Source organism: Ambystoma mexicanum, chromosome 13, assembly GCF_040938575.1.
Source record: "Ambystoma mexicanum isolate Mex_15411 chromosome 13, UKY_AmexF1_1, whole genome shotgun sequence".
Lineage (NCBI taxonomy): Eukaryota > Metazoa > Chordata > Amphibia > Caudata > Ambystomatidae > Ambystoma > Ambystoma mexicanum.
The window spans coordinates 405,124,097-405,150,005 of NC_090938.1; the positions used below are offsets into that span (position 1 = coordinate 405,124,097).

Consider the following 25,909-nt stretch of genomic DNA (forward strand, 5'->3'; position numbering starts at 1 on the left):
GAGCAAAGGTTGCAAACGGTAACATAAGGTGATGCAAAGAACTGTTGAAAGCAAAGAGGAAAGGCCAGCTGTAGAGTGGTCCGGCATCATGTGGGTGCTCACTCGAAAGACTCTGGTTGGGCCTCCTTGTTATGTTTGATAAAACTACTGATACCAGAAGGCCCTAAGAAAGCCTCACAGAGAAGGTGAAAGTGGTCATACAAGGGTACAGTCGAAAGACTTTGACCTGTGAACAAAAGGAAGCCAAGGGAAGTCAGATAGAACCCTATAATTGGCAATCGTGAACCCGACTGAGGGATGCCTGCAGAATGGGGTGAAGCATAGTAACCTTACGATCATTGTGATGACTAAGAGTGAACCCGACAGAGGGATGTCCACAGTGAATTATTTAAAAAGACATTGAGACTTGTGAATGAAACAGGTGAAATCTTTTGAATAAAAGCCGTAGTGAACCCGAAGGAGGGAGGCTAACATTCGAGAAGGGTCTGTGCCCGGAAGAGGGGGACCCAGGGGAGAAAAGTCCTCACCAAACGTGCCTATGGAAAGGAACTTTTTGTTTTGTGATTTTGTACACGTCAGGTCCTCGGAGGCAAGAGACTTATTATAGAAAAGAGACTTAACCCCCAAAGGTCCAGATACCAGTGAAAGGAACTGTAGCCTCGTGCTGAGGACGCCTGAAAGTGGGCTGTTCTCAGGAGTCCCGCCTTGTCCCGTGCTAAAAACATGGGGCAGGGAAACCCCAGCTACCACATCCCGATTTATCATTTGTGAACACTTCTTTCTTTTCTTGTGAAACACTATCCCACACTTGATGAATGTAGTTGTAATGATTGGCAATAGGTTTTTTTCTTAGTATAGGCCCTGTTATTTGACAAGACACCACTAGTATTGCCTTATTTTGATTTAACTGTCGTAGCTTGCTCCCATCTTAGATTTAGGTTTAGATTAGGCGTTTTTCCAACCCCTTTATACAGTTAACCCCTTAACTGCCATGGGTTCTCCTCCTCCTCCCACTCCCCCCCATGCCCCAAGTGCCACAGCCTTTTTTGGTGATTTCCGTAGATCGCCATTCAATCCCTTGTAACTTTTTTGTTACATGAGATATCTCGGCCAAATTTGGCGCCTTGTCTTCCCACATGTAGGAATCCTAGTTTGCTGTAGGTGGGTGAGAGAAAATAACCCAAATGGGAGATAATTTTGGATAGCTCGTCCTTGGCACTAAAGAGGTTCAACTGTGATCACTTGTGTCCGTCTTTACTGTTGCCACCATGAGTTCCTTACAAACCTTCAAACACCTAATTGTTGAGTGCTTGGCTCTTACTGCTTTACACACTGATGTTTTCAGGTCTTATTTTATCACCTGCCCCTTGTTCACTTGGGAAATGCTCTGGTGGAACTTATTAAACCCCAAAGATCGTCTGCTAATTAATGTGATTCATTTTTTAAGTTGCTTCTGCCTTTGACATCTTTGTTTTAAGACTTTTTTTATGACTTATATTGATGTTTTATGATTCTGTATGAAGAACATAATGTTTTAGTGTGCCTATTCTTTTATGTGAACATGTGTGTGATGTTTCTTTTTTTGAAAACTAAATCACACAAATAATGGCTTTATAGCTGGTGGCAGTGGGCGTGTTCTACTGACTTTTGTGTGATTTTTACCCAAAGGCTGGCTCCACAGCAATGCACAGATGGGTCCCTGTTGACCCACAATGGTGACTATTACTTTTTCACAATTTCTTGTGTGCTTGTTCTTTCTTGGTCCTTCTGCTGTCCTGGGTGAGGGAGGTCCTGGTTTGATGTTTGTCTTTGGCGGGAATCCTTTGTGAAGCCCGCCAAGCAGTGCTTAATTAGTAAAAAAATAAGTGCTGATATTCCAAGATGGCCGCCTAGGGAGCAGGACGCGTCGCCCTGCGCTCCTGACCTGCGTTGTGACTTAGACCCGTCCAAAGTATTAGCAGCCCTCCCCGGCGTATGGACTGGTCGCTGGAGCGCCCAGGAAGACCACAGTTCACCGAGTTTGCAGACGTCCCCGGAGCGACGTGACACGGTGCGCCAGTGACGGGAGGCGCTCACGCGGCTTGGCTCTGAAGTATCCAGTTGAGGTGTCGGTCCGGGCCGCGGTGCAGGGCGCCCGACCTGAGGTTGGTGTTCTCCCCTCCACCCCCCCCCCGCGGTTCCCGATGCGCTGAGCGGGGGGCCTCAGCGGGTGGCCGCCGACGGGCTGTGGGCCCCTCTCCCCTGGTCTCGGGAGCTCCGCCTGACCGGCGCGTCTCGGCCGTTTGGTCGGCTGGCATTGGAGGGGGCGGAGGTGGCCCGTGGCCCGAATCAGGGGCCTTCATTTTGGACCAGGAGAGGCTGGAGCGGCCCCTCCCCCCCCTCGGGAGGACCACGGGCGGTGTGGGTGGACCGCTTCGCCCTGCAGGGGGCTGGCTGGGTGGAACTCTTCTGCCTCCCCTCACGGGGGCACATCACCAGCAACGAGGAAAGCGGCAGGTGGACTGATGTTGCACAAGGTCAGTGCTCGTTGATGAGAGTGGGCTTCCTGTGTGGCGGTGGTGTGGGGCCCTCGGGGATTGGAGCGGGAGCGGCTACCCTAGTTGAACTCCACAGAGAAACTTAGGCGGCAGGCGCTGGAGCGGGGCGCCGCCAGGGAGATTCTGTTGGGCTTGGCCTGCGGGGGCGCTGACTGGTTCTTGCCTGTTGGGTGCGCAGTTGCTTGAGACTTTGCCCTGCTGGTGGTGTGCCCGCTCCTGCCGCTCGTTGACCTGCTATCCGGGAGTTGTTGTAGCATTCTCCGGTGGATCTCTGGAGATGGGGGGGCGGTCGCCCTTAGTGGCCATGTCACAAAACAAGAATAGAGACGGTCCATCCTAAGGGAAGACCCCGAAAAAGGCACCGGAGGGCCACCTCATGAAATTCTGGTCCAGAGAAGCAGATGCGGCCGAGGACACACAGCCCACGCAGGACTCCTCGGTGAGCGCCTCCGCGGGTTCCCATGAGGGTCAAGACAGACCAATTACTCAAGCTATGCTCTCACAGTTTATGGGAGAGCTGGTGGAGAAAATTACGGCTGCGGGCCAGCAGCAGATGGACAAGTTGCGCGAGGACCTAGCTGAAAATCTAAGAGACCTTAAAAGAGACGTCAATAATATTGAGGAGCGTGTGGACATTAACGAGCGGGCCATACAGGAACTATCGGAGGACGCTAGAAAAGCAGACAATTTGCTGGAGTCTCTGGCTACGGGCACGCAAAATCTGGAATTATTGGCAGAGGATTTAGAGAACAGATCTCAACGGGCAAACAGAATAAAATCCTTGCCGGAAGATGTCCAGGACCAGCAGCTAGGCCCGGTCTTGAAAGCTATATTTGTCGACTTGCTGGAAGCCAATCCTGACCCTGAAATGCAGTTCGACAGAGTCCACAGAGTAGGACCGCGCAAAGCTGAGCCGGGAACCAGACCGCGAGACGTTTTGGTTGCCTTTCATAGCTATGCAATGAAGGAGAAGATCATGGAAAGAGCGAGACAGGCTACCTGTATCACCTACAATGGGCAAGAAATTTCACTGTATCACGACCTGGCGAGGAGCACTCTAATTAAAAGGCGATGGATGGGTCCGGTCTTGTCCTTCTTAAGATCGCAGCATATCCGGTACAGATGGGCTCACCCATTTGGTTTGTCTTTCACGTGGCAAGGTACCCATCATAAGATCACGACCTGTGACCAAGGGATGTCATTGTTGGGCCTAGAAGAGCAGGCCCCGCCCCCATTAGAGGGCACTGATGATCCTTCAGCTATTCGAAAGCCTTGGGAATGGTCCACAGCCAGGCGTAGGAGAGGTCGCAAGAGGGCTACAGATTTGTACCGTGCAAAGACTACAGCTGGCGGGCCCACTGACCGGTTGGTGGAGCAGGGTGGTTCTCCATCAGTAGATTGAGACTTTCCTCGGTGGAGCTAATTAGTGAATGGAGTCCGGGGAGGGCGTTATTGACAGCTGTTTACGAGTGGTGGATGGGTTGTTTGAGTGATGAGAGAGGCGGGTTGGGGGTGGGAGGTGGCCGGGACTCTTGGAATGGGGAAGGGTTTCCCTGCGTTGGAAGTATCCGGGTTGGTTAATGGGTTCGGCTCTCGTGGCACATCACAAGGGGGGCTGAGGGCCAGTCGTTCCCGCCTGGAGGGGGATTGGGTGAGGGGGGGAGGTGGATGGGGGGATGGGAGAGGTTTTAGATCCAGGTTCCAGGGTGAGGAGCCTAACTATGGCGCCTTTGGTAGGAGCAAGATGTATACAAAAATGGTAACTCTTGCGGAGCTGCACGCGGGGTTCTCCAGTGTTAATATAGCCCACATGAATTGAGCTAATGAATAGTTCCAAGGTGGTAAAATTCCTTTCCTCAAATATGAATGGTCTCAATTCCCCGGTTAAGAGGCGAAGAGTTGAGAGGTTTCTCAAGAGAGAGCAGCCCCAGGTAGTAGCCTTGCAATAGACTCATGTGCACACCAAGGATTCTCATAGAATTAGATTTTGGGGATATTCCAAATTGGTACAGGCCACGCAATCCAGCAAGAAAGGGGGGTCTTAATTGCACTACGGGACGGGTCAGGTCTTTCCATTAGAGACATGCAGAAGGATAGTCAGGGACGTTATTTGGCCGTGTTGGTGGAGGGCACGGGCGAAATCATCACGGTGGCGACTCTATACGCCCCAAATCAGGCCCAAGACGCCTTCCTTCAAAAATCCCTCACAAGACTGGGGAATTTTGTGGTAGGTAACATAGTCCTAATGGGGGACTTCAATATGGCATGGGACCCTGCCATAGATAGGAGCTCCGTATCGTGGGGGACTCAGAGCAGCCCATCAGGGGATCTGGTTGGGAAACTGAGGGATTTGACCCTAGTGGACACTTGGCGGGAACTTTAAGGTCAAATGCAGGGGTTTACCTTCTACTCGCATGCACACCACTCTCATTCCCGGATAGATTATGCCTGGATCTCGAAATCACTGCTAGGGAGGGTTAAAGCATTGGAGATTGGAGCGATTACATTGGGCGCTCACACCCCACTCACTCCGATAACGGCAGCCCCCAGGAGTCCTCCGTACATCTGGAAATGGAGATATCCAGCCTTGCTGTTTAGGGATTTGCTCTTGGTTGGTGAGGTGGAGAAGGAACTAGGTGATTACTCTCATAATAACAAGTGGGAAGACACTACCCCTACTACTACAACTGAGGTTGGAGAAAAACACATTTGGAGGTGAGGCTGAAGGAGATTATGGCTCGTATGGGCACGGGGATGTCGTCAGCTATCAAAAAAGAATACAGAGCCGTGCGGGGTGAGTTAAACCTCATACAAACAAGAGCGGCTGAGCGTAGCCTCCTTTGTCAGCGACAAAGACATTACGTCAAAGGCAACAAAGCTGACTGTTTGCTGGCCAGAAGGTTGCGTAAAGAAGCAGGCGATAAGACAATAACAAAAATAAAGGGTGTGGATGGAGTATTGCTTACGTAGAACTCCGACATTGAAGCTCAATTTGCTAAATTCTACACTGCCCTCTATAGCTCAAATTACCCTGATTGCGTAGACCAGGAGGCTTACCTGCAGAAGGTAAATGTCCGACTTTCGACATTGAAGCTCAATTTACTAAATTCTACACTGCCCTCTATAGCTCAAATTACCCTGATTGCGTAGACCAGGAGGCTTACCTGCAGAAGGTAAATGTCCGACGGTTGTCACAGGAGGATAGGGATGCGATGGAGGCCGAGATCACGGCAGATGAGGTGAGGAGAGCTATTATTAACCTTCCGTCCGGCAAAGCCCCGGGCCCAGATGGCTTTGCCATTGAATTCTACAAGACCCATAGGGAATTTCTGATTCCCATTCTAACCAAACTTTTTAATTATATGGGGAGATGGGCTCTCTTCCCAATTCTATGAACGAGGCCAAGGTAATTTTGATACATAAATCGGGCAAAGACCTGACGGACTGCGCGTTTTACCGGCCCATTGCTCTAATTAACGTGGACGCCAAGAGCCATGCTAAGATCTTGGCTAACTGCCTGGAATCCATCCTTCCCAAGTTAATCCACCGTGATCAGTCGGGGTTTATGAAGGGCAGACAAACCTCAGATAATGTAAGAAGGTTGGCACACCTGGTTGAAAAGTCTCAGAAGAAGAGCATAGCGGCCCTTCTCCTAGCTATCGATGCCGAGAAGGCTTTCGACCGGGTTGAGTGGGGCTTCTTGTTTACGGTCCTGGGTCGGATGGGGTTTGGCCTGGGTTTCATAGCTCTGATAAGAGCGAACTACCGAAACCCGGTCATACGTCTTGCAATTAATGGCCAAGTCTCTGCCCTGATACTGGTGGGAAGAGGCACCAAGTAGGGTTGTCCGATGACACCGCTGCTTTATGTTCTCCACCTCAAACCGTTCTTAGAGATGGTCAGAGGGGCTGAGGACATCAAGGGAATTCCATTTGGGGGAGGGATTCATAAGATTGCGGCCTTTGCCGACGACATGATTTTTTCGTTGACCCACCCAACCACCTCACTGTCAGCGGTAGGAAGAGAGCTTAACAGATTCGGGCAGGTAGCAGGTTTAAAAATTAATATCCATAAATCTGAGGTGCTTCCCCTTACCTTATCTTCATCCGCCATTCAAGACCTCAGAAGGGTTTATGATTATAGGTGGGTGGACTCCTCCTTGAGGTATTTGGGGATCCAACTGACCAAAGTGGTTGAGCATCTCTATACAGCAAATTATCTCCCGCTTCTGCAGAAGGTGAAATCCAAGTTGGTAGACTGGGGTCCCCTGGAGATCTCTTGGTTGGGAAGAGTTACTACTTTAAAGATGGCAATTCTCCCGCTCCTCCTATATCACTTCGCGGCCCTCCCAGTTCGGGTCCCTGCTTCTTTCATCAAGCCCTGCAGAAAATAACGAGTAAGTTCGTATGGAACCATAAGCACCCAATGGTAGCAGCCCCCACGATGAAGGCATTGCCGGAAAGAGGGGGATTGGGGGAGCCCGACTTCCGAGTGTACTATCTACCAGCACAATTGAGGGCCATTAGAGACTGGCAAAGGGACGATAGAGGCAAGGTGTGGAGGTGGATGGACGGGGCGGTGGTGGGGAGAGACCTGGAGGGGGTTTTGTGGCTCCCAAAGCAGGACAGGCCAACTAGAATGTACTGTAGTGCATTAACATCAACAACAGGGGAGGCATGGGATCAGGCTGTAATGAGAGCACAGATCACCTCCTTCCCATCCCCGTTCACACCCCTGCATGGTAACCCGCAGTTCTCCCCTGCGGCCACATATGATCCGAGCTTTGACCCTTGGTTCTCGGGGGGGTTGCAGGATGCTGCGTGATATGCTAAAGGGGGGGGAGGTGAAGCAGTTCAAGCAGTGTAAGAGGGACTTTGGAGTGGGGGAAAAGCAGAGATTCTCGTATCTCCAGATCAGGCACTGGCTCTCCCATCCAGCAATAAAGCAGGCGGGTTCACACCCCCTTACCCATTTTGAAAAGTTTCTAGATACGGAGTCGGGTGATAAGGAGTTAATTTCCTCCATTTACAGACTAATAAAACGTGAGCAACCGCTACACTCTAGGAACTGTAGGAGTAAATGGGCGCAAAATCTCAGGTCAGACATAGAGGAACAGGAATGGCTTAGGCTATGGTCCCAAATCCCAAAACTTGCAAAGTCTATTCAAATTCGCGAGATCTGAGTGAAGCTCCTACTAAGATGGCACCGCACCCCCCTTAGGCTACATAAAATGTTCCCCACGGTTTCAGAGAAATGCTGGAGGGAATGTGTGAGGTGGGTTCAGGGTCTCACATATGGTGGGAGTGCCCGAAACTTGATGCTTTCTGGTCACAGGTTCAACTGACTACGGCCCAGGTGCTGGGGCTTCGGGAATCTGCCGACAGGGGTATAAGCTTGTTGGGCTTAAACGCAGTCTTCTCCGATCTGTCTTCTAAAGCGGATCGTAAACTATATGTGATAATGTGCTGCTCTGGTCTTAGCTAGAAAGTGGAATTCGAGGGTCCCACCTCAGGAGCACGAGTGGGTTGCGAAGCTTTGGTCACTGATCGCTATGGAATGGTTAACTTACACGATCCAGGGGTGTCATATGCGCTTTTACACGGACTGGGCCAGTCTTCTATCATTTCTAAGGGAAGGTGCACGCCGTGCCTGGTGCCCCAAAGCGATGGAACTCTTGGGCATAATTCACCCTCAAGACGAACCAGACTTGTGAACCTACCTTGATTGTTGTTTATGTCGCTAGTTCATTTGTTGATTTTGTGCCATCTCTGAACCTCTGGGATCTGGGAGGGGATGGGAGGGGAGGGGGGAAGTGTGAGGGGGGTGGGGGATAGTTGAGGGGGCTTAGGGGCTAGGCTGTTGACCTTATTGCTCTTGTTTCCTTGAAAATTTGTTAATAAAAACTTATTGGAAAAAAAAATAATAAGTGCCAGTGCCCAAAAAATATTGCCCCCTTAATACCGGGCGTGGCGCCGCTCGCAGAGCGGGCGCGGCGTGACCTTCAGCACGGGCGCGGCACCGTCCTCAGCGCGGGCCAGCCGGACACACCAGTTCAGTGCCCGACCTACCTAGATTGGCCCACCACCAGCCCATCACACTGCTGCTGCTCCATGTCACATGTTTGGCGCTGCAGCAACTGCTGGCACAGGCTAGTAGTGGGATGGATGGGGAAGGGCACACATGAGTTGAGAAAGTATAATGCTTTAAAGTTGGAAAACACTTGTTATGGTAGGTGTAGTGGTTCCAGCATTCCGGCAAACCCAGAGGCAAAAGAGTGCATTTGAACACACTTCTAAGTTCTAGACCACACTTGTTAGACGTCTGGACCATACTTGCTGTCCTCGAAGTGATAATGCATTTGATAAAATTGTTGCAAACCTGGGGATGTTATCTTATTTGTCAATTTTGTAGAATGACCCCCCCCCCACCGCCCAGCCCATCCCCTCCCACCGCCCTGTTTCCCAAATGGCTCTGAGTGGAGTTGCGTTGCAATCATTGTCCCGGGATTCAGGATAGCTCAGCAGCAATGTGCTCACTTGGAAGCAAGACGACACGAAGCAACACAGGTTCGATCCCTGACTCCTCGCTTAGAAATCTCTGGGTATTAAGCACGTTATAAATAAGCAACTAAGACATGCTCCTCCTGTAACTGCGCCTCGATGCCCCCGGGCTGTGTGAGCACTTTAAAAATGCAAATAAATAAAAAAGCATTCTTTTTCAGTCACTGTTGCACTGTATGTGTCTCTAACCCTTCTGCCCCATCTGACAGTCTGTTAAAGTACACCAAGTATTGTTAATCGGTTACCTCAGGAAGAGCACCCTGCTCAGTCACCTCATCCAGGTGTTTTGTGTAATCAATTTACTCTCAAGCCCTTATCAGTCATCACATCTCATAAATGCACCCACCTTCACACTTCCTTCAAGCATGAGCATGGTATTGTAGAACTTGGAAAAAGTAATTTCTGGAAGACATGGTTGTGAAATCAACGGCCTGTGCTACTTCTGCTTTAGGGCCTCTTTCCACCTTAACACATATTAAAAAACTAAATATGTTTTGTCACCCAATATTCAGGAGCCAGAGGAGAATGCATATTCGGATATCTCCTTCCCACTGACATGTTCTTGACATACTTCACTAAACTGCGGTGTGTAACAGACACCCACCTCTATTTGAGGATTCCTATCTGAGGATTGCATGTGTTCTCATTCGGAGCACATGCTCGGAGTGTATTGTACCCAGGTTAAGGGGCCACATCTGGTGTATAAACCACACATCAAAACAGAAAACATGCGCTGGAATTATGTAAAGAAATCACAGCAAAAGACGGTTGAGAATTATACACGAATACTCAACTAGTGCTTTTATTTATGGCGACAGATTAGTGGACACGTGCACCATGTTTATCCCCGTCTAGTTTCCATGTGTGTATCTTTGCCTTTTCGTCTTCCATGTGTGTATCTTTGCCTTTTCGTCTTTGCATGGGCTTTTCTCGCGAAGTGCAGCCGGTTCGGTTTCGGCCCAATACGTGCACCATTCCGGACCGGGTGCCCTCGCTGAAGCTCGTTTGTGAACTAATGAGGCTAATAACATTAAAAGGAAGAACGGAAACACCCAGGCAAAAAATTCACTGTTCATGTTTCGCTTAGATGAATGCTATCCAGGGTCGGACTGGGACATACAATTGTCTCGAGTCGGGCTCGGCACCAATGAAAAAGTGGCCAAAGTTGCAAACAACATTTCATTCCTTTTGTGACAAACTAGTGGGACAACGCTGCCGCCCGTGCCCCACCCGCTCCTGGGCCTTGCCCTGCCTTGCCTCAATCACGTAGGCTACCTTCCGTGGGGCCGCCGCCGCCATGGCCTTGCTGAGCCTGATGATGACAAAAATAGGTGCGCGGCGCAGCGGCCCCTCGGAAGGTAAGATTTTAAAAGAAAAAACGTATATATGGGCGACTGAGGCCCATCACTTTCGAAGAGATGGGCCACAGCCAGCACTCAAAATAAGTTATTTCTTTTAAAACCTACCTTCCGTGGGGCAGGGCCCTGGCCACTGGCCCCACGGAAGGCCAGGTTTAAAAAAAAAAAAAAGTAAAAACGTACTTTTGGGCACAATACACGGGCCCGGCTGCCCGCGGCTCAGTCATCCGACTCAGTCTGTGGCAGCTGGCAGCCCCTTGTCACAGAAATTGGCCTGGGCCTGGCACTGACTGCAGTCAGCAGCACACTGCACACAGGTCACACAGACAGAAGCCCGGGCGCGGATAGGCCCCTGGTGGGGTCCTGACTCCTGGGCAGTCAGGACACCACCAGGGGACCGTGCCACCACCCGGGCCCTGACCTGGGCCTTGCCTGATCACTAGACTGTGACAGGCTCAGGCTGCACCGCACGCAACAACAAGTGACTTACCTGCTTTGCCGGCTGGGACTTTGTCTCCTGTCGGGGCATCAGGGTGGGGGGTGGGGGTGGGCGGGTGCGCACCCTGGCACCTGCACAAATGAAAAAGCAGGCAGAGGGGGCACCAGTAAGCAACTAGGCTGCACCACGCACGGTAGGCTCTCTCTCTCACAAGTCAGGACCGACGACGCCACAACACCTTCACTTCACAGTAATTTGTGAAATGAAGGTGGCGCTGCGCTGCCTCCTGTGACAACAACACGTCACCATGTAATTTCACTGGCTCAGAAGAACAGCCAATGAAAACTGCACATTCTGTGTTACTATACAGAATGTATCAAATACTGCATAGTAACAAAAGAATGGTAGTTTTCATTGGCTGTTGTTTGTAACAGTTTGTTGTTCATTGCTATTGCTGGCCCCTCCCAGGCCCAGCCAGCCATGGTCTGCAAACTGCAAGTAAGAGAGAGATCGAGATCAGAACGACAAATCCCAATGATTTCTAAGCGAAGCAAAAGGAGTCCAAAACCTCTCAGTCCTTTGTCCTCAAGCCTGTCTGGAACCAGTTCCAACTGGGAGGCTGGCTGTCCTCACAGGACAGCCATCCCCCAAAGTTTGAAAATAGCATGAGTGTCGATTGGCTGGGTTCCTAGATAAATGGCCTGGATCAGGAAGCGGAAGACAAGAGGGCCACTAGAGCTGAATCTGATGAGAAAGAAGAAGAGAAGACACCTGTAGCTACTTCTAGCAACCGGAGATGCCTGTGAATAACAGCAGCCTGTATTGACCCTTTCTTCCATGGACAGGGTCATCCCAAAGACGAGGACTTCGACTATTGGAATGGTGGGACCAATCAGTCTTAAGAACACCTGCATTTCGAGCCATCCCACGATGAGATGTGACCATCTTGGGCTGCAAATCGCCAATACCCTGGGACCTCGAGGCTGAGTGCTGTGCATCGTCTTCTGAAGAACAAATCTCGCTGAAACTTTGGTGGACTCCTGCTGGACCTCCAGAAGCAAGGTCCTCTCACCAGTGGGCTGGAATGAGAAAGCGAGACAAATCGATCAGACGATAACCGTTCTTCATCTGTAACCTTGGAAAGGGCGCCAAAACCAGGGCTGGGAGAAGCACTGAAGAATCCTTTTGCTGGGAGCCTTTCCTCTCGACTGCTGCTGCAATTTTCCATCCAGTGTCCTTTCTTTCGTCTGAAGACCAAGAATACAGAGACTGGAACCTGTAGCTGCTGCATCGTAAAAGCATCCGTCTGCAACATCATCTGCACTGCTGAGGTACTGTGTGGGTTGAATTAATACTGACCTAAAGTCGTTGTGTCGCTCCTGTGTGGCTAGGGTGGTCATTTGTGAAGTTGGGGGGATTTCACCCATACAGTTCGCCCAGGCCTAACGCTGGAATGCATACTACAGGGAGCCTTCTACAAAGTCCCTGGACCCTTTTACAGACTCTAAAGTAATGTACTTACTTGTTCTAAGAAGATACCCTCAGGAACTCTCGTACAGTTTGCCTGATCTTGTTTTGCCTACTGTTGGCCACTGGACCATCAGTGTCTCCTTCTGCCTCTGGGAACACTCATGCCTTAGATAAGGGAAGGACTGCAAAGTGTAAGGCCTCTGTGGAGGAATTCTTACTTGCTATGTGTTGGTGCTGTAACTGTATATTCCTGAAATAGAATAATTTACAAAGTTATTACTTACCTTTAAAGTGCATACTGCCATTCTGAAAAGTAAAACAAAGTTATTGCTTAACTTTGAATTGTGTTCCACTATTCTAGAAAGTAACATTGTTGGTATAACTGAATTATTCCTAAAACAGAAAAAGGAACAAGTTACTTACCTGTAACTATTGTTCTCCAGCATGGGCCTGGCATGAATTCACATGCGCATGAATATTCGGTCGTCAGGACGGGAATCCTCAGTAAAAGAAAAAGTTTCACTTTCATTTACCAACTGTATTTATCCTCTAAACCAATCAGTGTAATCTGGATCATACGGCCTCCAGCCAATGACAGTCCTCTCCCTAAGCCCCTCCTCTGGCAGCCATCTTCAGATTTGATAAGCACGTAAATTGGCAGTATGACTAAGAAGAGCCGCATAGGGGTAGGAGGGAGGGTTTGCATGTGAAACCATGCCAGACCCATGCTGGAGAACAAGTTACAAGTAAGTAAATTGTTCTGTCTCCATCATGGGGTCTGGCATGGATTCACATGCTCATGGATAACTAATACATAGCAGTACAACATTACACAACTGCGGGAGGTGACAAGGCTCAACAGAAGCAGTTACCCTTACCTCTGAAACATGCTCACCTCAAGCAAACAGGATGCGCAGCACTGCTTGGCAGACTCTGGACTCCTCTCTGGAATCCCTGTCGATGCAGTAGAACTTCATGAAGGTGTGCGTGGACCTCCACGTAGCAGCCCTGCAGTTGTCCAGCAGTGGCACACCAGACAGGAACGCCGTTGTCGCAGCGATCTCTGATGGAGTGGGCTCACGGACGGCCAGGCAGCGGTCGGTTCACCAACCGATGACAGTGCGTGATGCAGCCGGAGATCCACCTTGAAATGGAAGCCTTGGACAAGGTCTTTCCATTGTTTACAGGACCAAAGTTCACAAACAGTTGTGAAGTCTTCCGAAAACGCTTCGTGCGTGTCACATAGAACTTCAGGGAACAAGCAACATCCAGCGAGTGCAAGGCCCTTTCGCCCGGTGACAAAGGCTTTGTGAAAAACGCAGGCAACACCAAAGGCTCATTGAGGTTGAATTCCGACTGAACCTTCGGCATGAGAGAGGGGTGAGTCTGCAGCACCACACCAGACTTGTGCAAAGTCCGATAGCTGTTTGCAGGATAGGGCCTGGCTCTCACCCACCCTCCTGACTGAGGTGATGGCCACAAGGAAAGCAGCTTGCCACAACAGTAACTTGAGATGGTCCTGATGCATAGGCTCGAAGGGAGCCCCCCCGCCCCCATGAGCCTCATAAGCACAACATTGAGTTCCCACACCGGGGCAGGAGCCTTCACTGGCGGGAAAGATCGAAACAGTCCTTTGAGGAACTCCTTGGCAAGACAGTGAGACCAAAGAGAAGATCTTTCTGGAGAGCTGGTGTAGCGGAGATAGCTGCCAGATGCACCTTGATAGAGGCGTGCGCCAGTCCCAAGTATGGAAGAATCTTCAGCGCCGTGACCCTAAGAGGGGAGGTGGGGGGTATCTTCTGCGACCGGCACCACGTAGCTAAACGCTTCCACTTGTGACCATAGCACTTCAGAGTCGACGACGCTCTGGCCTTAGCAAGGACCTCCCTGCAGTCTGCTGGCAACTCTTTATCCTCCAAACTCTAGGACTGCAGGAGCCAAGCCCTCAGGTTCAACAATTCTGGGTCATGAGGCAGAATTGTGCCTCGTTCTCTGGTGAGGCTGACAGATTGAGAAGGTCTGGGTACCAAATCTGCATCTGCCATGCCGGGGCGATATCATCTTGCATCAGCACTGTTGGAGTGTGTTGCTCACTCATAGCAGGAGGCAACGGCGGGAACGTGTACAGGAACAGGCCTTCCCACAGGAAGGAGAAGCAACCCCCAGGCTCCTCTGTTGGTGGAATCTGATGGTGAACTTATGGCATTTGGAGTTCACCGCCACCGCAAACAGATCTATCTGGGGCCTGCCCCACTTGATGAAGATGCGGTCCACCTGGTCCTGCCTACACTCCCATTAGTGGCAGGAGCGCAATACCTGCTGAGTGAGTCAGCAGTGGTGTTCTTGACTCTTGCCAGGTGAAAGGGGACGAGGAACATCTCTTGTCCGACGGCCCAGTGCCACAAGTCCTGCGCCTCTTTGAAGAGTGCTGGGATCGAGTGCCCCCTTGTTTCTGGATGTAGAACATGGTGGTGGTGTTGTCCATGGAGATCCTCACCACCTTGCCCTTCAGAGACAGGAGGAATGACTTGAGGGCCCAGAACACTGGCCACAGCTCCAGGATAATGATGTGAAGATCCTTCTCCTCCGTCAGCCTCAGGCCTCTGGCGTGCAGACATCCGGTGTGGGCTCCCCATCCTTCCAAGGAAGCATCCGTGGTGACCGTTTCGTGGTATGGGGGGGGGTTTCGAAACCCTGTTCACCAGGCGGCGGAGTGAATGCCCCACCACCTTATCACCCGATGGAATTCCTCGTTGAGCGGTATCTTGTCCACGAAGCTTCCGGACACCTGTATCCAACGAGCATCAAGGAAGTCCTGAAGAGGTCGCATCTGTAACAGGCAGAGCTGGATAAGGTAGATGCAAGAAAACATCAATGCTGAGAAGTGACTTGATGGTCCACACCGTGAACACCCTGGGGGCTGACTTCAGGCCAAAGGGGAGGGCCTTGAACTGGTAGTGCCATCCCTGCACTATGAAGCGTAGGAACTTTCGGTGACTCTGGTGAATGGGGATCTGGAAGTAGGCGTCCTCCAGGTCCAGCGGCATCAAAAAGTCACCTTCCTCGGGTTGGCCGAGCACGTGCTGCCACGTGACCATCCTGAATCTTTGGGACTTGAGGTACTTGTTGAGACGTCGCAGGTCTAGAATGGGCTTTTTGACTAAGAATTATCTGGAGGAGACTCCGGAGTCATCGTGGAACCAGCTCTATCGCCCCTTATCGGAACATGGCCCATACTTCCTCCAAGAGTTGAGGGATGTGCTGCTCCCGATGGGACACCGGAGAGATCCGCAGACACTTGTGTTGAAATGCCAGGGTATGTCCATGGGCGAGAGCGTCGAGCACCCATCTGTCAGTGGAGATCTTCTCCCACGCGCTGATGAATGCCATCAGCCGGCCTCCCACCGGGGTGCACGGGTGGGGGCCCCACGTCCTGGTTGGTTCAGTCCTGCTTCGGCGCTTGTGTCCTGCCTTGAGGACGACAGCGGCGCTGACCACCTCCACCGTAGGCCTGGGAATGGCCTCTGCAGACCTCCTGCGTCGTGGACCTGGAGGGCTGGCGGTACGAGAAGAAACCTTTTTGTCAATCTGCTCGACTTCCCTCTGGAGGAGTGAAAGGAAGAGCGGTGTTGCTGGAGCATGCCCAGGGCACGGGCCGTCTCTGTATCTGCCTTGATGGCCTGCAGGTACTCGTCGACGACCTTCCTAAAAAGGTGATCTCCGTCAAACGGCATGTCCTGTACCCTCACCTGGCCCTCCTGGTGGAAATTCGTGGCCATCAGCCAGCCTTGACGCAGAGGCAGACACCATTTGCCATCTGCCAGAACTCTGTGTCAGCGACGTCCAGTGCCACTGTGCTGGCATGGTCTGAAGCCACCTCTCCCTCCTGGAAGAGGGCGATCGCCTCCATCCTCTTGTCATCGGGGAGGAACTCCAGAATCGGGCCTAGCTTGTATCACAGCTCCCTGTCGTACCTGGCCAGGATCGCCAGTGCATTGGCCGCCTTGATGGTGGACGCCGCTGTGTAAATACCCTTTCTTCCCATGGGGTGCAACTTCTTCCCCTCACTGTCTGGAGGGACCGAGGATGACAAGAAAGGATTTGACAACCTTTTCCGTAGGCACCTGGATGCAGACTCCGGCACCCGGTACTTTTTCTCCAGTCCATCCCGTTTAGCCGGGGCCGTGCAAGGGTTCTTCAAGAGGGCCAGGCCTTCCTCCCACACGTCGTCCAGAAGGGGTACTGCCATGATGGTATTCCTTTTGGCCTAACGCCTCTGGTACAGGAAAGTCTCCTTCTTGGTCTCCTCGGGCGTAAGGTGGAAAAGCTTGGAAGCTTTGGTGACCATGGAATGGAACAACCCCACCTAATCCGGTGGGGATGCCCTCGGCTGCGGAGATCTGCCCGCCGTGACAATTATCGTCATTGTTGTCATTGTGGCCGTATCCATCCCCGTGTCCGGAGGCTAAAAAGGGGGCGTCGGATGACGCTTCCTCTTCTTAGCCAGAGGCTCATTGGGGGCCGCAGGAACCGGGCCCTACGGCAATCTCTTCTGGATTTCAGACACTAAAGTGTGTAGGGTCGATAGGATATCCAGATTTATATATCCCTCGGTTGAGCTGGCGTGATCGGAACAATAGGCCCCACGCCATCATCGCCCTCCTCCTCCACGTCCTCGTGGACCATGTGTAGGGAGTCCAGGTCCTAGTCTGTGGACGAAACTGCCATGGCCTGGGGCACAGCCTGGGACTTTCTTGCCCCCCCCCTTTTCTGCACCCTAAGGGGTCATAGCCGGGCTCAGAGACGGCAGCCTCTTCTCCAGCGTGCTAGCAGGCTTTGCCAGTCACTGTGGGGGGTCCCACCTCAGAGGCAGGGACACCTTGGGCACTGTGGGGGTTACCTTAATGGGGTCAGCCCCTTTCGCCTTCGGGAGAGCAGCCACCAGCAGCTCAATCATTGACTAAGAATTCCCCTGAGCCGCCTGGGCCTTCTTGGGCAGGTTGGCTGCCTTTTCCTGCGTCCTTGGCTTCTCTGGCTTCTCCCTCAGCTTAGCTGGGTTGGACGATTTCCTTTCAGAGGAGGAGCTTGATTGCTGGCTTGCGATGGAGGCAGATGGTGATGATCGAGCCCTGTCCATCGCGGCACCCGGCTGGTCTTGGGTGGGGTATGACCCTGCTCGGGGCATGGAGCAGAGGCCTTGGCTTTTAGCCATGCCACCACTCTACTGTGTCGATCGTTCATCTTTTTCTTGGAGAAGCTGAGGCCGATCTCGCACTCTCCTTCCTTGTGGTCCGGGTGAAAACAGAGGCATTGGAGGTGTTTGTTCTCCACAAACACGTTCCGTAGCCCACATCTGGTGCAGGGCCTGAAAAGGGATATCCCTTCCTTCCTTCTCCTCCGTCATGGCCGGAGGTGCGGAGTAGGCCCGATGGCCTTCTGGAAACTCAACGATCCTCCACTTGCGGGTTGCTGAAATTCACTGACAAACAGATCCCACAGCACACAGGCTCATTTTTGACAAAAATATAACTTTTCCATCAAAAAAACAAAAAAATGTATAACTAGCTCACAGAGCAAAACTCTAGGACTCCCACACTGAAACGTGTCGTAAAAATCTGAAGATGACTGCCAGAGGAGGGGCTTAGGGAGAGGACTGTAATTTACTCGGGGCAGTATGACCCAGAGGACAGTGGTTGGTTTAGAGGTGAAATACAGTTTGTAAGTCAAAGTGAAACTGTTTTTCTTTTACCAAGGATTCCCGGCCTGACGACGGGGAATATTCATGAGCATGTGAATCCATGCCGGACCCCATGCTGGAGAAGTGTGTAATAATTGACTACAAATAGGTTTTTACTCACCTTGAATTGCAGACTGCCATTCTAAAATAATTATATACTTTTGGTTACTTAACAGAAGTATTGTGTTGGTTTTTATATTGTGTTTATGACTTAGAATAGTACTTATCTTTCTAAAGAATTCTCTTTGCCAGTGTATATATAAAATAAACCATTTTTTTTTACCATATATCAGTATATAAGTGTTTCTTTGGACCATATGTATGCTACAAGTTCTTTGTACTATCCTACAGCCCTGTCTCCCTCCTAAGATAAGCCTGACTGCTCTGTCATTGCTACCCTTACCCTGAGTGGTACAGACTTACACTAAGAGGTGTGTTTCTGAATTTGCCCAAGGAATAAAGTCCTTTGGGTGGACTTCAGAAAAACTGTCCTAACCTGGGGTAGGGGTATTAATTAGCCATGGGAGATGTAAGGAGGGCTGCTGGGGTCTCCCCATGCATTTATTTGTGAGAAAAAGTGTGAACTGTGAGGAGAATAAATTCAACATTTTCACGATTCTCAGTTCAAAATGTGCAGTAATCACATAGATTCCAATGTTCTGGGCAGGAGAGCTGAGCCGAGGCTGCGTGAATTGTGGAATATGCTTTTCGACATGTCATGGTGCGGCTTTTCCAACACATTTTCTTCTGTGCTGTTCTCTCCACTAGAGTTGTTCTATGGGGAAGTGCCTGCTTACAGTGTGCTTCCTCTAATCCTTCTATATATGCTTGAACCTTATCCTTGCTATATAGATACCAACAGTGAAACACTCCAGCTATCCTCACCTTGATGGCATCCACTGTGGTTTTGAAGACTGGGTTGTTGAATTTCACAGAGCGCCAGTATTTGGGCTTCTGCGGGTTCAGCAGGTTCCGCCCATACTTCTCCAAGATGTTGAGAGCTGTTGAGATTCTTTGCAGGTAAAGAGAGGGCTGATAGATGAGGGGGGAGATCAACATAGGAAAGGAAGGTATTTAATATAAGAAATAAAAGGTTGAAAGAGGAGGGAGTTGTTACAAAGAGGAAGGAGGAGGGCGAAGGCAGAAAGAGGTGCAGGGAAGATAACAGCAGGAACAACAAGAGAATACGGGACAATGTGAGTCTATAGGAATTTTACAACATTACACAAAATGTAACTAATGCACTCAAAAACATTGTGGGTAATTATTCTTGAAAGTCTAAAATCCTGCAATCATTTAGCCTCTTCTTCTATGACCAGACACCAGAGTTAAGACACAACAGCTTCACAGCTTTCCCTTTGGCAGTCTGTATTACTCTGTACAGTTGAATTGGTTTCTCACCCACACAACTTAGAAGAGACCTCCTCTGAAAGGAGCTTGGGTGGAGAGCTGTCTGGCTATGCAAGCAAATGTTTGAGAGATCAGATATATACCTCAGAGGACAAAGCTTGAAAGCTTCTGCATTACAGTTTCCCCATATAGAAGCATTCCCAAATCAAAACCCCTGAAACAATATGCTGCCACTTATGCGATTTATCAGTGACACCAGCATCTAAACTGGTCTCTACGTGGGATACCACTCACCTGACCTACTACATTGCTGAGGATGATACCTACAGCGTTGATCTCCTGATACCTCTCCTCCAATGGCAGCGGGCTCTCAACCAGGGGCTTGAGATCATCATTGCCAATTTCAACAGAACCCAAACTGAGAGCACTCATCAAGTTCTGCCTGACGTCTAGGAACTGGCTTTTTGGATCCATGTTGACCACTTGGCTTCAGTACTCCAGGCTTCTGGAACTTCAGAAAGAAATAATCAAGCATCTTAATTATCAAGCAAAAAAAAGCAAGAACCTTTACTTCAGGTGGCGAGAGAACATCCTTGTAAATGATTGAAAAGCAAGCACCAATCAAAGCACGGAAACATTCTGAATGGGCCCTCTGTCTACCAGTGGTGGTGGTAGCGACAACTCAGCCAGTAAATGGTACCCAAGAGGATGGAAGAAAAGCCTTTAATGAGACATTCTACAGAGGTACCTAGGGAAAATACGTTGATAGTAAAATGGAGCACAGCCAATGGAGACCACAGAGAGGAGAACATAGGGAGCAGGACAATATTATTTTGTTTCTGCATAGGGCTAAAGTCCCCTATAGAGTGTGTCTGAATTTTCTTTTTGACTTAGAGGTTTAGTAAGATATTGTTATGGGAGGTAAGCTGATGGTCAGCACTTTCCTCCAGACCCCAGGCATAGTGGTGTGCGTAGAATACCAATAGAAGCAGAGGAGGTGTTGCTGAGTGTTAAAAAGAGTTTTTTCAGACCCACTAATGATATAGGGTTCTGGGAAACCAACCTTACTAGAGCTTGCACGTTTTCACAAACGTCTAACCCAAGTCTCACTTGGTAATGAGGCTTGGTATTAGAATTAGACCAAGGAGATAAGGGGTTTGTTGTAAAGTGCAATTAACATACACACAAGCTTGTCCACAGAGGTAAGTACACAAATACTCTGTTTAGTAAAACACATGCAGTGAAAAATTCTGAAAGGTGAGAAAAACAATATCTCGTCACAGATGGACTTACTCACAAATCTTAGGTGCGTCTTAAGGGTTTATATTAGAAACGTTCTTAGTTTGATGCTGTAAGGAAGGCATGGTATCAACAGTAAGACAGACACAAGTGACCACAGTTCAAGGGTGTTTATTCAACTTAACTTTAACAAGGGTGAGATAAACGTCTATCTAAACCTACAGATGGGAGCAAGCTACGGCCATCAAATAATAATAATGCAGTCTTACTGGAGACTTGTCAAATTAAAAAGGGCCTATGCTATAAAAAAAACTATTGCCAATCCTTACCACTAATTTACATGTAATGTGGGGTGATGTCCATGAAAAGGAAAGAAGTGTTCACAAAATGATAAGTCAGATTATTCAGGCTGTTTGCCTTCCTGCCATGAGTTTTTAGCTGGGGCAAGGCAGTTCACACGAGGAAAACGCACCCTCTGGCTTCTGCGGCACAAGTATACAGTTCCATTTTCAAAGGTCAGGACCTTCTGTGTCCAAGTCTCTTTACTTATTGCAAGTCGATTGACTCAGAGGGTCTGGTATACAAAAACATGAAAACTTTCTTTTCCTTTCTCAGTATTCAATTTGGGTGTTCCTCCCTGGATCCCCCTCAGCTGGGCTCAGGATCCCTTTCTTCCACTCAATTAGTCTCCCTCAGCTGGGCTTGGACCAATTTTGATTTACTTTAAACTAACCAAGACTTTCGAATGTGCACAGGGTTCAGCTTGACCCATTGCAAGACCACTTCGATCTCAATATTCCTTTCTCTCACACTCAGCATCAGTTGGATACCTAACAGACTTTCGAATGAGCACCAACGTGGCCCCGGACCACACTATGTACAGTATCTTTTTTTTTTGGCCTCCCAAAGTTCAATTATAAAGTTCAACTACTCCTTTGGTCTCCAATTACATTCGGGTTGTCATCACAAACGCCTCACACACTGTTCTCTTTGTACAAAGTTGTCGCTTGCAACCTTGGTTCAACAAGCTGGTTTGGCATCAGTCTCTCTGACTCACCGGTCGTGCTGTCTTTTCTGACGCTGCTTTGTTGTATGAGCCACAGTGGATAGTACCACAGCGGCAATCGCTCCTCCCCGCCTTGGTTATCGACACTGGAGAGCCCCGGGTACCTCTGACACACTGTACAGGTTTAATCAGCCTTAGTTCCTGGTCTTCAGTTACTTACTGCAGGTGATTTACGGTAAGAGGGAGGGTGTGTAGGCCGCTCTGAATAACATTTTATTGATTTTGATGGGTTTAAAATTGAATTGGCACACCTGCACTTGGCTCATCCATTCTCCTTCCCCCGTTCCCTCCGCCCCATGCCCCCTATTATGATTGGTCCTTCACCACCTTTTAACACAGCCTCCCTGGGCAGCCCTCTGTCCGTGCAGCCCAGCGGGTAAAGTCCCAAGGCAAAGGGCGGCTCCTGAAGCAGCGGCTCCAGACAGTGTTTGCAGGTGTCAGCAGGGGAAACCAGTGGCCAGCCACTAACATACACCATAACCTAACCCCTATTTCCCGCTACTCCATTGGCACTTATCCACGTAATCAGCGTGACCTACCACCTAGTTAGCCCTATGCACCCCACAAGTACGGCCAACTAGTGGCTGCAAAGGTACCCCATCCAAACCAGCAGTTGCATCAGGCCGCAGTACCCTTGACATGACGCACGACAAACAGGCTGCCATCAACCAGCATCAACGGACAAGGTAGGAACAATTTTCTATCTACAAACTGCATTGTGGAGTGTAGGCCACTCTCCCACTGTACAGGACTCTCAAATACAGGTGTCCTCTCCCGTGCCAAACTGCATTGAAAAACGTAGGCCTCTCCCACTACACAGAACTCACAATTGAGGTGTGTTCTCCTGTACCTAAACTATACCTAGGTGTGCTCCCCTGTACCTGCCTGAACTGCACTGTGAGACATTGGCCTCTCCCCCACAGTACATGAAAGTAAATTCTAGGTGTGTTCCCATTTCTGGCTTTTACTATTAAACCTGCTACACTGTGAGGCCTGAACCTCTCCAACTGTCTAGGTGTCCAGTCTAGGTGTCCAATTGCTGCCTGCCTTCTGTGAGGCCTGGACCTTCCTCCCGATGTCTAGGCATCTTTAAAATGATGCATTAATTACCACCCATCTCTCTTAGGCCTAAGCCTCCCCGGTCACCTAGGTGTCCCAAACCTGATAATTGATCACTGCCTGCCTTCTGTGAGGCCTAAACCTCCTCCCGATAGCTAGGTGTCCCATTCTCGATCACTGCCTGCCATTTGCAGAACACAGGCCAATCCGCTGTCGTCCAGGGATCAGGAATCGAGGTGTTCAATCATCGCTTGGCTCCCACCGAAACCTACATCCCTTCGGCTATCTGATATCCTTAACCCAAGAGTACTATCTCATTGTGAAACCATCTGTAAATCCTAGGCTCTTCCCTTCTTGTCTTCTCATTCTTCAGGATATTATCAGCACCTGCCACAATTGAATCCTAGGAACCTGACACCCTAGAACACCAATCAACCACCAAAGCCATTAACTACTACCATATTCTCCACACTAATTAACCTGCACCCTTAGTCCATATCCAGCCGTGCCACGCACCAACGCCCAGTACTCCCTAGGATAGCCCTTCCGTTGTAAGAGGAACACCCTACCCAACCAACTGAACAAACAGACCACCTCAGAAAGCATCCAGACACTGCACCTTAAGAGGATTAAACTCTACACTAGCCTATCACAGGGCACAACAATTGGGCAACTGCCCCCGTAAATTCAACACCCAGGCCAACACCTTCCGCAGAGGACCCAAAATGCCCGACGCAGAATCAGACGCTGACAAAGAGAAAAGGAACACAGTAAAAATAATACGGATACAGAAGCTCAACCGCCCCCAGTAGGAAACGCCTTCAATACAGAACAAACCCTGCCAAATAATACTATCAACAGAACAACCATAAGAGAAAAATCCTTATAACTTACACCATACCTCGTACCAACCAAAGAACCTAGATACTTCAATGAAAGAACTCCCTCGAACAACAGAACAAAAGATGGGAGTACCCAATCAGAGAATGGGAGGACACCAATCCCCTTACTTCTTATATCACAAGAACAGAAGGGCACTAGCGACACCCACATCAAATGAAAGGAAATGGCGAAGCAATAGAAGCCAGCAACCCAATCATCAATCTTACAGACCAATTCAATGACGAAGCCCCCTCCACGGATCGTCAACCAATTGAACACCCACAAATCAAAACAGGGAACAACAAATAAACCAAGTCACACCAAAAAGATCCACTGCAATGTAATCAACGCAAGGTCAATGTCCAAACATGCCACTGAAATCTACAACCTAAGTAACGAAGGCATCAACATCTTATTCATAACCAAAACATGGCTAGATGACAACTACAAGATCACCCTCAATAACTGCCTGCCAGATACCCTCAAGTGCGTCCAAGCAAACAGGAAAACCAAAAGAGGTGGTGGACTAGCAATCATCCATAAAGAACACTTGGAAATTAAAGTGGAAGGCACATTAAACATCGATACATTTGAATCCTTAATCCTCAGTCTATCAACAAATCCCAGAACAAACCTGAAATGTATACTGGTATACAGACCACCAATTTATGATGCAGCCTTCGTAGACACCTTCACGGAAGCAATCACCAACCTAGCTATCGAGCATAACCAACTGATTATCCTCGGAGACTTCAACATCTGGTTCGATGAAGAAACCACAACCTCACAAAAATACCTTACCAGCTAACTAGCAACAGTGAAATTACATCAGCTAGTCAAAAGAGCAACCCACACAGCAGGACATACACTAGACGCAATCTTCGCCAACAAAAAACTAATTACCACAGCATCACCCATTCAGATTCTCTGCAGCGACCACCTCATCATCCCCTTCAATCACACTGCCCACCCCGATAACCAAGCAACAGGGAAAGCTACCGATCATCATGAAAAGAAACTGGAGAATGTCACGACCCGTGACCCAGAACCCCACTGGCATGGTCACATGCCAGGTAGGGTTAGGACTCGGGGTTCATTTGGGGCCCCAAGGGCCTTACATTATCACCAGGGACTCTCCTGGAGTCAGTCCTGGTGCCTTTGGTGCCAGGCTCATATTTGGAATAGGACTTGAGGGGACTACTTTTTGTGTGGAAGCCTGCAGCCAACATGGAGACACCCACACAGTCTAGTCCCGAAGAACCAGACTTTGCGGTGCAATGTTTTAGGGTGTGGTAGTCAAGACTACTTTACCTGGACTACTTTACAGGAGTAGGCTATATAAACCACACCCAAGCTAAAGAACGTGCTTTGCGTTATTCTGCAGCCAGCAGCATGACGCTCATCGTGTTCAGAGACCAGCACCCGGCGTTCCTGGAATCGCCAACCTGCAGAGGAGACAAAAGAACATCATTAGCAGTCCCAGCTTACCTGCAGCTTTCCATCCTTCGATCCCGGCTGCTCGCGGTCTTCCATCCCGTTGGCAGCATCTTCAGGACATCACGCACGCACCAAAACAAAGCACCTGGAGGGGAGAGAGAAAAAGGGACAACGTTAAACAGGTTACTCACGGCAATCACAGCAGTAACCATAACCTCCTCACCTGGCTGGGCATATCTTGGCCGGTTCCGCTCCGGAAATCACCACACGCCCAGAAAGACCATCACGACCTGAAATGGAATAAAGAATACCGGTTCGCCCAAAAAGACATTAGCGCGCCGCTCTTCGCGCTGAACCTACCTTTCTTCATACGCTCCGCGTCCATAAATCCCGGCAGGAGCCTGACCCAAGCAGCGCACCCAGCAAAGCTCCGCACACCTAAGGGGGAAACAATCAAGGAAAGACATTTATAGCACAAAAGAAAAGCAAAGGCCTTCAGAGACTGCTATAATCGAACTTACCTCATTAAAGACACTTGAATGGGTTGGCACCAGTGAAGTTAACTCGGTCGCTTCAACCCGCAGAAAACTACGCGCCCCTGCGAAGAAAGCAGGATGGAGAGCACGCCAGACATCATAACAAGGTGAGGAGGAGGCCATCAGGTCGTGTCCAAGGGGCTGGTGGGAGGAAACGAAATCTGTGCCTAAGTCCAGTCCTCCTGTGTTTTTAGGCCCACCTGCCATAGAAGACATCATCCCGAATTGAGCACATCCGG

General features: G+C 49.7%; 1 protein-coding gene across 6 annotated transcripts in view; it reads right to left on the bottom strand.

Moving 5' to 3' along the window:
- Positions 1-25,909, bottom strand: part of RNF31 (ring finger protein 31) — a 915,252-nt gene that overhangs the window by 787,591 nt on the left and 101,752 nt on the right. For 4 of the 6 annotated variants that reach the window (XM_069633995.1, XM_069633999.1, XM_069633996.1 and 1 more), the window contains exons 2-3: positions 19,746-19,962; positions 18,987-19,133 (exon numbers count right to left, since the gene is read on the bottom strand). In XM_069633995.1, the coding sequence (XP_069490096.1) occupies positions 18,987-19,133; positions 19,746-19,925 (327 nt within the window). In that variant the 5' untranslated portion in view covers positions 19,926-19,962. The remainder of the gene's footprint in view (positions 1-18,986; positions 19,134-19,745; positions 19,963-25,909) is intronic. The other 2 variants (XM_069633998.1, XM_069633997.1) reach the window with 1 other exon arrangement.